The sequence below is a fragment of the Lissotriton helveticus genome, chromosome 4_2 (assembly GCF_964261635.1).
Source record: "Lissotriton helveticus chromosome 4_2, aLisHel1.1, whole genome shotgun sequence".
In the NCBI taxonomy this organism is placed as follows: domain Eukaryota; kingdom Metazoa; phylum Chordata; class Amphibia; order Caudata; family Salamandridae; genus Lissotriton; species Lissotriton helveticus.
In genome coordinates this window covers 146,343,962-146,357,486 of record NC_136064.1, presented here as the reverse complement: position 1 = coordinate 146,357,486, position 13,525 = coordinate 146,343,962, and the positions used below count along the sequence as shown (strand labels likewise).

Sequence of the window (13,525 nt, the reverse complement as noted above, 5' to 3'; positions counted from 1 at the left end):
CCATGCCCACAATCGCAACAACCGCACCCGCCGCCCACATTGGACAGCGATCCCTGCCCACAATCGCAACAACCGCCCCGTCGCACATGCAACCCTCTTTCGGATGTCGACACTCTCACCCTCCTCCGCTCCTACGACCCAGCTCCCCTAAACAAAACAACCGCCTCGCACCTCCCCATTCCCACGATACACTCAAATCCCCGTAGACCTTCCACACTAAACAACAGAATCTCCGTCCCGAATAACCTTAGAAAAGTCCCCCTCTCTCTAGTACCCTCTACCTCCCCCGACACACCCCGTCTCAAATGCACTCTCCTCAACTGCAGATCGGCTTCTAGAAACTCCTCCGCCATCGCCGATCTCATCCTAACATTGGACCTTGACCTAATCATCCTGACTGAAACCTGGCTAACCGAATCTTCTACACCTATAATGGACATTCTGGTTCCCCCCAACTACCACATCATTAGGCTTGACAGGTCTGGCAAGATAGGGGGTGGAATAGCATGCATCTACAGGAACAACCTTTCTGTTCTGAAAGTCTCCGCACCTTCCCTACCCTCCCCCCCAACTTCCTGCGAATACATCTGCCTCGATATTATCAGTGAGGGCAAACCGATATGCTCGCTACACGGCATTTACCACCCACCCAGAGACAACCTCACCTTCGCCCAACAAATCATGGACATGATTTCAACTAACGCCGGATGACAGCTCACCCAAATATACCTTGGTGACTTCAACCTCAACTGGAACGATCACAATGATGCGGTTGTAAATAGTCTTAAAAATGTCCTCAACGCCCTGGACCTCACACAATTATGCAACAGCCCGACCCATGAGAAAGGATCTATCCTCGACCTTATCATCGCCAAAGAGGACGCTATTCAACTTGAGTCTATCCAACCTTGTGACTGGTCAGACCATCACATTGTCACATTCTTCATCAATGAAAAAGTCAAACTCAACACGACTCAATCCTCCAGACCTATAATATGGAAAAGAGACCTGAAAAAACTCCACCCATACTCCCTACCCCCGAACAGCCGCGACCTCCTGCTCCCTCCGACGGGCGCTACAGATGTCCAATCCTTGACTGACCACTATCTCAACGCCATGACCTCAATAATTAATGAGGCTGCTCCCATGCAGCTAAAAAGAGTCTCCGCTAAAATCTCCAATCCATGGTACGACTGGAGTCTCAATGAAGATAGACGAGCCATGCGAATGGCAGAGCGCACCTGGAGAACAGCTCCCTCTGCACTGCACCTGAAAACCCTGAAGAAAAAGAGAAACGCCTACTTCAGGAAAATGAAGCGCTCAAAAGCAAACTTCTTCAGCCTCCAGCTCGACCAAGCAAAAAACCATCCAAGAAAACTGTTTGAGCTAATCAGAACACAAGCCAAGGAACAACCTCAACCTCTCAGTACTTTGGGCAAAGCACCTTCCTGTGAAGACTTCGCCGGCTTTCTTTGCCCAAAAAACTGACAACATAAAGAGTGATCTTCGCATTGACGCAAGACTCTACACCACACCCAACTGCATAACACCCACAGAACTAAAAAACAATGCTACATGGTCATCCTTTGACACCTACTCTGAAGAAGAAATAGGCAAACTGCTCAGCACCTTGAAACCCTCCAATCACCTCACGGATCCCCTCCCTGCCAACGCTGTCAAAGATTTCACCTCATTGCTCCTTCCACTGTGGACTAAAATTATCAACAGCTCGCTCCAACAAGGATCCATCCCTGACTCCCTCAAAGTTGGACAAGTCACACCCTTACTAAAGAAACCTACTGCTGACCCATCCGACCTAAACAACTACCGTCCCATTACCAATATTCCCACTCTCGCCAAACTATTGTAAAAATGCGCACAACTACAACTGACTAAACACATTAATCAGTTTGATCTCCTCAACGCTCATCAATCAGGCTTCCGAGCAGGACATAGCACTGAAACCGCTATGACTCACATAATTGACGACGCCCTTCAAATACTCGATCAAAATGATACCTGCCTCCTCATCCTTCTTGATCTCTCCTCAGCATTCGACACTGTTAAACATGAGAATTTACTCGAACTTTTGAACACTAGAATGGGTCTATCTGGGACTGTTCTCAAGTGGTTCACCTCCTTTTTACACAACAGGTCGCAGAAATTCAAGAGTAACAACCTGATGTCCTCGCCAATACCTGTTTCGTTAGGTGTCCCCCAAGGATCCTCCCTATCACCAACTTTGTTCAACCTAGTTATGGAACCTCTCACCTCCTTACTACAAGCATCCAATGTACTGTTTCACATGTACGCAGATGATACCCAATTGTATCTCAAACTACAATCCCCCAATGACATTTTACTCCTGAACTCAACGATCAGAAGCACTCAATCCTGGCTTGCCAACAATCATCTCAAACTCAATGCTCTGAAAACAGAGTTCCTTCTGATCTCACCTCCCGCGAAGACCTCTACCACTCAAACCTGGCTTAAACAGCTAACTGCACTCAATGTCCTACCCACCATCGTGGACTCAGCAAAATCTCTAGGCATAACTCTCGACTCCAATCTCAACATGCAGCAACATATCAGCAAGGCTACTAAGGGTGCGAACTTCCAAATCAATACCCTGAGGAAACTTAAACCCTTCCTACCAGCCAAAGACTTCCAAACTGCAGTACAAGCACTAGTAATCCCGCAAATTGAATACGGCAGCATCGCCCTCTGCGGTCTCCCGTTAACCACTACTGCCCCCCTAAGAGACTCTCTAAACGCTGCAGCAAGACTCATCACTGGGTCTAAAAAACACTCGCATATCTCCCCTGACTTGAAATCCTTGAACTGGCTGCCTTTTGAAGCCAGAATACATCTAAAAATAGCCTGCATGACAAACAAGGCTATACACCTGAGCTCTCACGGATACCTCACTCAGAAGCTGTCAATCTCTGGCGGCTCTAGATACACTAGAGGCATACACAAACCTCTGTTAAAACCTCGAAGATTCCGGAAGGAAAAAACTTATAAACGCTCTTTTTCAGGAATGGCTCCCAGGATCTGGAACTCACTCCCTCCTGAAACCAGGCTCATCTCTTCCGTCACACTTTTTAAGAAAGAAGTAAAAGCTATTCTTATGGCCAAATACATTTGACCTATTAACGTGGATCTGTAAAGTCTTTGCACCGATCTGTATTATTCTGCTCGATCCCTACGACTATGTGTTTTTACTGTATTATTCTGCTCGATCCTTACGACTATGTGTTTTAACTGTATTATTGATTCACTTACCTGACTATATTCTTGCATTATTGATTTACCTGTGCTACTATGCTCTCTCATGTACCTATCCATCTCACTTACTACCTATAATGTCGATATACTGAATGACCTGCTACTCACTCTCGTGTTGTTATTCCCTGCTTTGTAAAGCGCTCTGATATCTGCAAAGATCTTGTTCGCGCTATATAAAACTTTCAAAATAAATAAATAAATATATGCTGATGACTCACAATTATATTACAAGATCAAATCACATAGCTACATCTTACATCTCAATGATGCCCTGACTAAGGTCCAAGTCTGCTTTCATCAAAACCACATCAAACTAAACCCCCCAAAAAAACTGAAATCATCCTATTCTCTCCCAAGAACAACTCGCTCCGTATCCAACACTGGATCTCGGATATTAAAGCACTCAACTGCTCTCTCACCATCTCCAATTCGGTCAAATCCCTCGGCATTAGTGTCGATCAGAATCTCAATCTCACTCCCCACATCAAAAACTGGGCAAACGGTGCCCTTTTCATTCTTCATCACCTTAAAAACGTCAAACCCTTCATTCCAGCAGATGACTTTAAATCTGTTATACAATCACTGGTCCTTTCCAGAATAGATTATGGCAATACCACCCAAGCCGGCTCCTCTAAAATTCACCTAGCCCCTATTAAATCCGTTCTCAATCTCGCGGCCAGGCTTATCTCTCACTGTAAGCGCTATGATCACATTTCTCCTATTATCAAAAACCTCAAATGGCTTCCAATTGAAGGCAGATCCACCTACAAGACTGCCTGCATCACAGACAAAGCCCTTCACCAAAACACCCCCTCCTACCTTTCAGATAAACTCCAAAAAGCAGGATGTACTGGAACTTTGAGAAGCACTAACTCTCTTGTCCTTATCCCTCCTCAGCTAAAAAAGAAAGCAACTCAATCACGCTCATTCTCAGGCAACGCCCCTTCTATCTGGAATACCCTTCCCAAAGATCTTCACTGTAACCCATCCTACCCCCTCTTTAAAAAGAACCTCAAACTGTTTCTTCTCAACAAATATTGGGGGTCTTAATTATCCTGACCTCTCTGGTTATTTTGTACCCCTCTATTCTCTACTTCTTCAGGATTCCCTCTATCTTTATTCACCTCTCCCCCCTCCATATTTCCTAAAATCTTTCACTTTCTTCAACACTTGCCCTAATATATAATTCCTCGCTGCCCTCATGACCTACTCCTCAATCTGCTACTTCCTATTTGAACTTCTTTTCACTTTGAAAGCTCGATTGCCCGTATTCTTTGTTAGCAAATTATTCTTTTTTTCCCAGTGTGATATGCTCTCGGTGTTGTAACCTAATTATGTAAAGCGCTCTGATACTCTTGGGTCCAGCCAGCGCTATATAAAACCTTTAAAATAAATAAATAAAATAAATAAATATATTTTCAACAGTACACCACCTCCGCTTTTTAACTGGGAAGCATCCATTACTGGGGGCCCACAGAGACCTTTAATTGCAGTTTCCTGAATTATCGAGATTGCAACCAACGATTATAAGCAGCCAGATAACACTGCCCACAATAGATTGAACATATCTTAAATACATATATTTTTTGATTTCACAGCATTAGGGCAGTGGAAGTCCGAAGAGATCAAAGCTCATTGGATTCAGGGTCAGAAACTGGACATACAGGGACGGTCAGAGTGAACTGGGGGCTCTGAGTCAGGGCCCAGACTTGACCCCCATAAAATAAGCAGAAAGGAAAGTAGTGTCCAAAACAAACAACATGTAAAGTGACATATAGTGAGTTGCAGAATTATCTGCTGGTGACAAACACACACACAAATAATACTAACTGAGTGCATAAAAACACACACAACAATCCCTTAACCAATTTTATTCATAGGGCGGTGATTGTGTGCTGTAATTAATAAAAAGGCTGGTAGCTAATCATGCCTACCATAACCTGCTGCCAGTGCCGACATGTTTCACTGCTATGTTGCGTTTAAGCAGTTTCATTAGGGCTGCACTCAAATGCTGCCACTTCACTTTTTTGGACACTAGTTCTATCGCGTGCAGGGGACAGCCAAGCCACTCGTACCGGCCGCTCCTGTTTCATCAAGGTCAACAAACACTTCTGACGTCAAACGGCTGAGGAAAGGTGCCTTCCTGGCACGTCACGATAACAAGTTTTAACGAAAGAATCAAGGGACATACTTACGTCAGAAGTGTTTTCCTTTCTGCTTATTTTTCTTGAGAAGCAAGTGACCACCGATGATGAGACAGGGGCTTGTCTGGAAATTGCATACCAGTTACCCCGTTGGTGGTGTTTCCGTGAGGGGTCATTTGCTTCTCTCACATTTTTTGCTCTATTAAGAGCGGTGTCCAATGTTGGGTGTGGACGTGTGTGTGACCAATTATAGTCTGGTGCACTATTACTGGGTGTTCTTGTGTGTTTCCCGGGAGAACAGGTTCTTAACTTTGGCGGAGGACAGTGCAGTTGTCTCCTTATAAAGTGGATAAGAGAGCAGTGGGGAGTTAGATTTTTTTGAACCCTCTTTTAGTCACTGATATAGACGTACTTCAGTGGATTGGGTCTTATTTTGTATTGTAGACCAGGAGGAAGATGTCCTGTGTGATCCAAGGGCAGATCAGGGATGCTGAAGACCTGAAAGCAGAGGGGACAATGTTCAAAGTCATTAGCCAGTGACTGGAGTGGAACCAGGAAGGAACCAGATGTCGTCGCCGCAATCAGGTGAAGAGTGGACGCTTGACTCTGCAGCCACGTGGACCAGGAGGTGTCTTCGATGACCAGGATGGAGGCACGAGCTGTACCACGCAGGCTCTCGCTGTCGGCAGTGCTTGTTCCGGATTCGGCGTCAACAGGCCTTGGCAAAGGCAACCCACGCGGTGAGTGGAAAAGGTGTCTGGTGCGGACTAGGAGAGTCTGGGGTGCTCCTCTTTTGGAAGGGAGCAAGGGCCAGTCTGGAGCAACCAGACCAGCAGTGTAGTTTTCAAGGTTCGTCGTCTAGGAGGTCACTAGCGAGCCGGCAAGTGACCAGACAACGCGTCGAGCAGCAAACAGGCAGAAGGGCCCCACGCAGATCTCGTGGAAGCTGGAGGGCTGATCTTCGGTGCAGGAGCTGCTCGGGGCTGGGGCTTCTCAATCCCCAAAGCACTTGGTCGAGTTTACCTCAGAAGTCGTGCTGGAAGCAAAGTGCAGTTTCTCCAAGATGGCCGGTCCCACGTGTCTCGTCGCACCCACGGATCTCAGCTGTGCTGCAGATGTGAGTTGAGGTCAGAGAGGTCTGGGAATCCGGGTCTCGTCGGGCTCTGAAGTCTGGATCCTCGAGGGAAGACGACAAAGTGAAGCTGCTGGACGCTTGATGGTGCCTGCAGTTGCATGGTGGACACTCCTTGCCCACAAGGGAGATTCTTCAGTCTTCTGTGGAGCAGAACTTCGAAGTCCAGAGTTTCTTCTTGTAGAGTTGTTCAGGAAAATCTAAATTGGAATGGGACCAGCTCCTACCTTTATCCTGCTAAAGGTGCTGTACTACGACTAGGTCCCTCCTATGGGTGGGACCAGGAAGGGGGGTGGTTATACCCCCTATCCTTTGTCCAGTTTCGCGCCAGAGCTGGGGCAGGGATGCCCCAGCAGCTGGTTTGAACCGGTGTATGCACAGGACACCTTGAGTGCCCCAGGCATGTCTCATTCCTTTCAGGCCTGTCCTACCCAATACACAAAATCCTGTCTGGGGTGGTGCTAGCACCTCCCAAGGCAGGAAACGCTTTGTCCAAGCCTCCCTCGCTGGAAGGACTCCCAGCAGCAGGAGGTCAGACTTGTGTCTGTGGTGGCAGCATCCATTTTGTGATGCCAAGGCTCGAGTTAACTTTAACCGGGGTTCACAGTTACATACATGCTGTGTCCCTCTAGAAGGGTGAAATGCTACCCCCGTCGCCAGAACTGGTGACGGGGTAGTATTCCAATTCATATGACACCTTACTCGACATGTTTTGATAATGCTATACCAAAGTTAGCATTCAACCCCAAGGATTATAATGCACTTAAGAGTATATGGTATAGCGTTATCATGGAACAGCTATTAGGGCTTGGTTCCGCAAGCTGCAGACGGGCTCAGCTCATGCAAGAGCACCATCTCACATAATTCCAAGCACTCTGCCTTCAGGATTGATAAGGCCTGCCATAGGAGTGACTGAATCTATGTGTCCATTTTGGGGTTAGATATAGGTATACTATATCTACAGCAAAGGGTGATTACACCAACTTGCCCCAGCTGTCTTACCAGCCAGTTGTGTCTGTTTAGATGGCCAGCCAGGGGTGGCATAATACATGCTTCAGCCCCTGGTGGGCCTTGGGTTCACCTATGCCCTGGGTACCTAAGGTACACTGTACAGGGTCTGATAAGGTGTCCCAATACCAATTGGTAAATGCACCTAAAGTACATGGATGTCAATTTAGAGAGAGAACAGCTAGGCTGTGGGTCTGATTAGGAGGCCCACAGCCAGGGAAAGTCGTATATCAGTGAAGCAAAAAGCAAAAATCTGGGGTGACCATAGGATTGCAGACCCTACTCTCCTACAGTCATCACGGATCTCCTCCCAAAAGGTTGCGTCTAGTAGTGCTCCCTCTGGCAAGCACCAAGTAAAGGCACAAGGAGGCACCTTCAGAATCCGTGCCATCAGCATGACTGAAAGGGCAGGTGGTAGGTGAGATAGCGAGGAGATCCGAGATTGGCTTTCCCTGGACACCAGCCAGAGTTCATGTCAGGACCAAGCCTTATAAAAGGATAAAATGAAAGAGACCTCTCGAACCAGAGGGAGTGCTTTTTTCCAGTTGTCTAGCAGGCAATTTGGACTATCTTGTTCAGGGCTACAGGGGAACATGGATGTGGGCTTTGTGAGGCACCAGAGAGATCCAATTGGCTATCCATGATTGCATTAAAGTCATGGCTCCATTTGAGAACCCAGGGGCCTAAGCAGGAGATTTTTGTACAAATCCCAGAAAAGAAGTTAGGAGTTTGTAGAAGTTGGGTCCATACACTGTGCCCACTATCACTGGCCTCCTATGCAATGAACCTGCTGGTATAATATTTTACCCTTCTGGATCTGTGAGAGAGTGAGATAACTGTCATGGGAGATCTTTGTGCAAAAGCAAAGCAACATCCCTAGTGTAGTTTGAGTATGCAGGAGACAAAATTAGTATATAGGAGAATAAATCAGTGTGCTCGCAGGCCTCTAAAATGTGTCTCTTGTAAAAAGCAAATGGCTATTTTGTGTCTCTGTGAAAAATCATAAACAAGGCATGACTTTTTATGATCTTTAAGCCCACAAATGTAATCCAAGTGATATTGGCTATATTATATCCTCATATGAAGAGGCTAGTGTCATGGTTCCAGCAGCATAAACAAAGCAATCCACAACCCCCACCCACACCAACTGCCCAATCAGGCTTCTTTGTATTAGCCTCCCGCCCACAGGGACAAGGAAACACAAGGCTAACCCCCCTGCATAGGTGGCTTCGTGGCCAGACTGAGGATGAATAGAGCGAGCTCTGCCGTGGAGTTACCTTGCTAATAGCACAGCGGTCAAATTTATAGAAGGTTAAAGAGATAAAGACCACACCCAGAAAAAACCAGGGAGGCAAACAATTGAAGATATCCTTCACTGTAGTCAATCATTCGTTATCACTGATCTGGGCACCCACTGATGAGTGACGTGAGTCCGCTTGGGACTGCAGTATCTTGGTTACATTTTTTGCAAATTTTAACATTAGTAAAAAAATCCTTCGGGATTCATCCTGCAATTTGTCAGGGTACACCTGCTTGTTGAAAGAGTTATTGAGCAGGTAGGAAGTTGCGGCAGGCTGCTTGCACTGTTAGGGTGACATATGGGTAAAATGAGATTTTGTTACCCTGGTTCTGAAGTGATCCACATTCATGTGCCAGTCACATGACTGCATCATGGTCTCGGTAGCTCAATATGCGTGCTACTATGTGAGGCAAACCAGTACACACGCAGGCAACCTTGGTTGAGAGGTGGGCACGCTACACAACGAAGACCACCAACAGGCCTTCTCCAAAGTGTTCACTCAGTAAGTTCCCAACACAGTCCTCCATCTAGGTGATAGCTGTAGATACAGAGATTGATTGTCTGGACTGTGCTTCCAGATCTTCATTTGTAGCTTTTATAATGTTGAGACACTTGTCCATTTGTAGCAAATGTTCTTTAGAGTCTGCCTGGATATCATCTAGGCCCAGTTTCCCAGCTGGTCAAGTAAGATTTTGTGTTTGTTGACACATTATTTGATGTGATCTAGTCTGCCAGTAAGAAGGTCAAGTTTAGATCCAATGGTTTTCAGTCTTGTTTTGCCATCCATAAATCATGTGCATTGGTCTATATCCGGTGAATCCCCCTCCCCCGGCTTGCTGCAGTGGGCTTAGGATCTTGACACTAGTTAGCATGGCGAGTGAGGCACCTGTTCTCAAAGAAGAGCTTGGACTCTTCGGTATTGTGTTTGTCCATGATGAGCAATGGGAGGTGTGATCGGCGTGGGCAAACAGAAGCAAGGAGCAGTCAAACAGAGAAGGGCAAACTAGGAATCGCTTCCAGGTTGGAGTAAAATTGTGATGTATTCAGCCTGGAAAGCAGAGGTTTGCAGAGACCCGCCTCACCCTGGGCACCTACCATCACAGGGGGCACAAGCTGACTCAGGAGTGGTGCTAGCGCCAAGCCTCTTCATTTAGTGTAGCCAGTAACAGGGCACTTGGAAGGGGTGTAGCTGGTGTGGTGGTTGAGTCCGGATTTCATTGGCTGCCCAATGTGAGGTGGCACAGGGCCTCACTGTTATAGTCCAGCAGGTTGGCAATTGTGTAGTGAAGGGAGACACTATGATATGTGGACTGTAGCCCGAAGGGAAGAATGCAATACACTTTGGTTTTGATTTGTTCATCCTAAGTTGGCAGTGTATGCCCAGACGCGGGTCCCTTGCTCACTTTGCCACTGGAGTCAAGCTATTCAGGCTGAATGAAGGCTGATAACCAGAAACCGGTCCCAAGATGCTTGTTTCCTGTCCAGGGAAGACATGGCTTGGTAGTTCGGCCTGGACTGTTCCCATGAGGCACAGGGTCAGACTGATTTGCATATGGCCATGTCTGAACTTGGGTGGGGGAGTGAGCTAAAGAATGATGATGGATTAAACTCAGATCAGTTGACTGGGGGTGAGTGCTTGCAATGCTCAACCCTCCGTCCATCATCCCCTTTGGTTTTTTAAGGGAAGAATGGCCTCTGTGAGAGATGTAGACCACGCGACACCCGTGGCAGAGTACAGAGTCCCAAATGTTCATGGAGGCGTGGACAGCCTGGGGAGCAGGACTGTATGATACATGCCGGAGCGCATTCCACCCCAGTCACCAGCCCAAAAGCTAATGCCAGGTTCCACAGCAGGGTTTGCCAGGTCAGATGCACCAGTACACCACTCAGCCCTCAGATGCACCAGCCCTGATGCCGGGGACCGGCAAAGCTGAGGGTGCTGTAGGCAAGTGGGAGACAGTACCAGCTGAAGAATGAGCAGCAACCCCATTGGCGATAGGGAGCTGGTGACCCCTGAGCCCTGCGCAACCACTGGTCTAAGCAGTTGGGCATGGGCACACCTATAGTGCCCCAGCCCGAGCCCCCTCCTCCAGGGATATCGGGTAGATGGTGTGCCCAAACGTGATAGGGGAGACTCACGGGCCACCCTTCCAGCAGCACAGCATTCTCAAAGGGGCATTAGGTGGGTCCTGCTCATAGCTCAGAGGACCCAGCCAGCCATGACCGCCGAGCAGCAATAGCCAGCCATCGTGGGCACAGCACAAGGTGTGGCAAGCGGGGGCAGCCCAAGTAGTAGTTCCAGCCAGGCCACACCAGTCCCCGGGAGGACCAATTTCACATGCTTCAATATGAGCCTTGAGAGCAACCGCCCAGTTATTGCTGTAAGTCACGAGTGTAGTGCAAAGAGGTACATCTGGTTTTACAGTGTCAGGCACCCCTGGAAAAGCAGATGGATGAACAGATTTGGAGTCCGACCGGCAGAGCCCTCCAAGGAGCGGCCATCCTGCTGCTCAGTAAAGATATGCCCGACGCACCCAAAGTGTTACTCTGTGATTGGAGATGATATCTCTTGTCAAGAGTAACAACTAAAGATTTTGACCTATAAATAATCAAAGGAATTTAATCTAGGATTTTGAAAAAGCCTACTACCACCAAACATATTATGCCTACTTCAACCACTCCTCTTCCACTAGATAATTCCTGCATTATAACCAATCGACAGAGCCTTATCATCTTCAACAAGACCCGAACACTTTCTACATTAATCAGACAATAAAATTATGCAAATTGTCATTGTAAACAGGATTGTTGTTATTGTTGTTGTTTATTAGCTTATAATTCGTGCTAAACTCAACCTGATAGCCAGTCCATACACTATTTCATTTGCCATAAAATTCTTATCCACAGCCTCATTCTTTCCTTTCAGATTCAGTTGACTGTTGGCCGTGTCCTGAAGACCAGTGGCCAAATGGAAGACAGACGCAATGTTTCTCCACCACTCTGCAGTTCCTCTCCTTTGGGGAACCTTTGGGGACAGCTCTTTCATTTTTAACCAGCCTTCTTCTCCTATTCACCCTGTTTGTTCTCTGTGCCTTCAGAAAGTACCAAGACACGCCAATCGTCAAAGCAAATAACCGAGTTCTCAGCTATGTGCTTCTTTTCGCCATAATGCTCTGTTTCCTCTCCTCCTTTACCTTCATTGGTTATCCATCGATGGCGACCTGTATGCTCCGACAAAACTCTTTTGGTATTAGCTTTGCCATCAGTATCTCCACTGTCCTGGCAAAGACCATCACCGTGATTATAGCGTTCAATGCTCGCGATCCCACCAGCCGGTCTTCAAGATGGCTTGGGACCAGAATACCCAGTGGCGTTGTCCTTCTGTGTTCATTTGCTCCAGTCCTGATTTGCACAGTCTGGCTGCTTCTTGACCCTCCGTTCCCAGTGAAGATACAGATACGAGACACCACCATCATCCAATGTGACGAGGGTTCAGTTCTCTTCTTCTATCTGATGTTGGGATATCTAGGCTTGTTGGCCTCAGTCAGCTTTTTGGTTGCATTTTATGCTCGTAATTTGCCACAGAGTTTTAACGAAGCCAAGTTCCTCACCTTCAGTATGCTTGTGTTTCTAGCCGTGTGGATCGCTTTTATACCTGCATATCTCAGCACGCAAGGGAAGTATATGGTGGCCGTGGAGATCTTCGCTATCTTGTCTTCAGCTGCTGGGTTATTGGGGTGTATCTTCATTCCCAAGTGTTATATCATCCTCTGGAGGTCGGACTTGAATACCAAGCAATACTTAATGCAAAAGACCAGCTCTAGCAACAACCAATAAAGTGCACATGTGATTGATCAATTTATGCACATGTGAATTTTGTGTTTTCATAGCACCGCACAGCTTTCAAGACCTCTTCATCGGATCATCGGATATTTTACAATGGCCAGCAGAGAGACTACAAACCTAGGACATTTAAATTTCTATGTAGGATTCTAAATGTAGCATTACTTATTTAACACTGAATAATGTACGCTTTTTGTTCTGATCTCTTTTTGATTGTTATATGGACTCAGAATACAAAGGGACAACACAGGTGGCACACGTGAATTGGAGAAAAGATATAAATCTACTGAACTGATGTATGGGGTTTAATCTTTATTAAAACAGCTGTGGGGTACACATACCCATATAATCACAGGGTATTTCTACTCCTCCTTTTAGTGGGGATTGTAGGAAGAGGGGAAACAGTTTTCTAAACTGCACCTTCCCGTGGGTGATTATTTGGAGCACATGGGAAATATTTGCCGCAGGGAAAGGAACAGAAGGGAAATGATTTCAATGTATTGTACAGCAAGCAAATCTACATCTATTTTTAATGTTTTATAGAGACCCACCCCTGGAGCAGTGAGGAAGTTGCCATCCTTCTCATTGTGCAGTTTGTAGGGACACAATGAGGGGCCTGTTAAAAAGGGTTCAGGGTATCATCCTTCCCTGGTTGAGCTACAAACCTCTTCTGCTGAAAAGGTAGACTGCACCCTTGGGACAACTGTGATGGCATCACCAGGCCTGACCAAAGGCGAGGTTGGCGTAAACAATAGTGAGACTAGCTCTGTAGGGGTAGTGACTAGTAGAACAAAGCATCGCCAGCATGAA

General features: G+C 46.8%; 1 protein-coding gene across 1 annotated transcript in view; it reads left to right on the top strand.

The window, feature by feature from the left end:
• LOC144751994 (vomeronasal type-2 receptor 26-like) overlaps positions 1–12,709 on the top strand; it is a 30,539-nt gene extending 17,830 nt beyond the window's left edge. The window contains exon 4 of the mRNA XM_078639952.1: positions 11,799–12,709. Within this exon, the coding sequence (XP_078496078.1) occupies positions 11,799–12,709 (911 nt within the window). The remainder of the gene's footprint in view (positions 1–11,798) is intronic.
• The last annotated feature ends 816 nt before the right edge of the window (positions 12,710–13,525 follow it).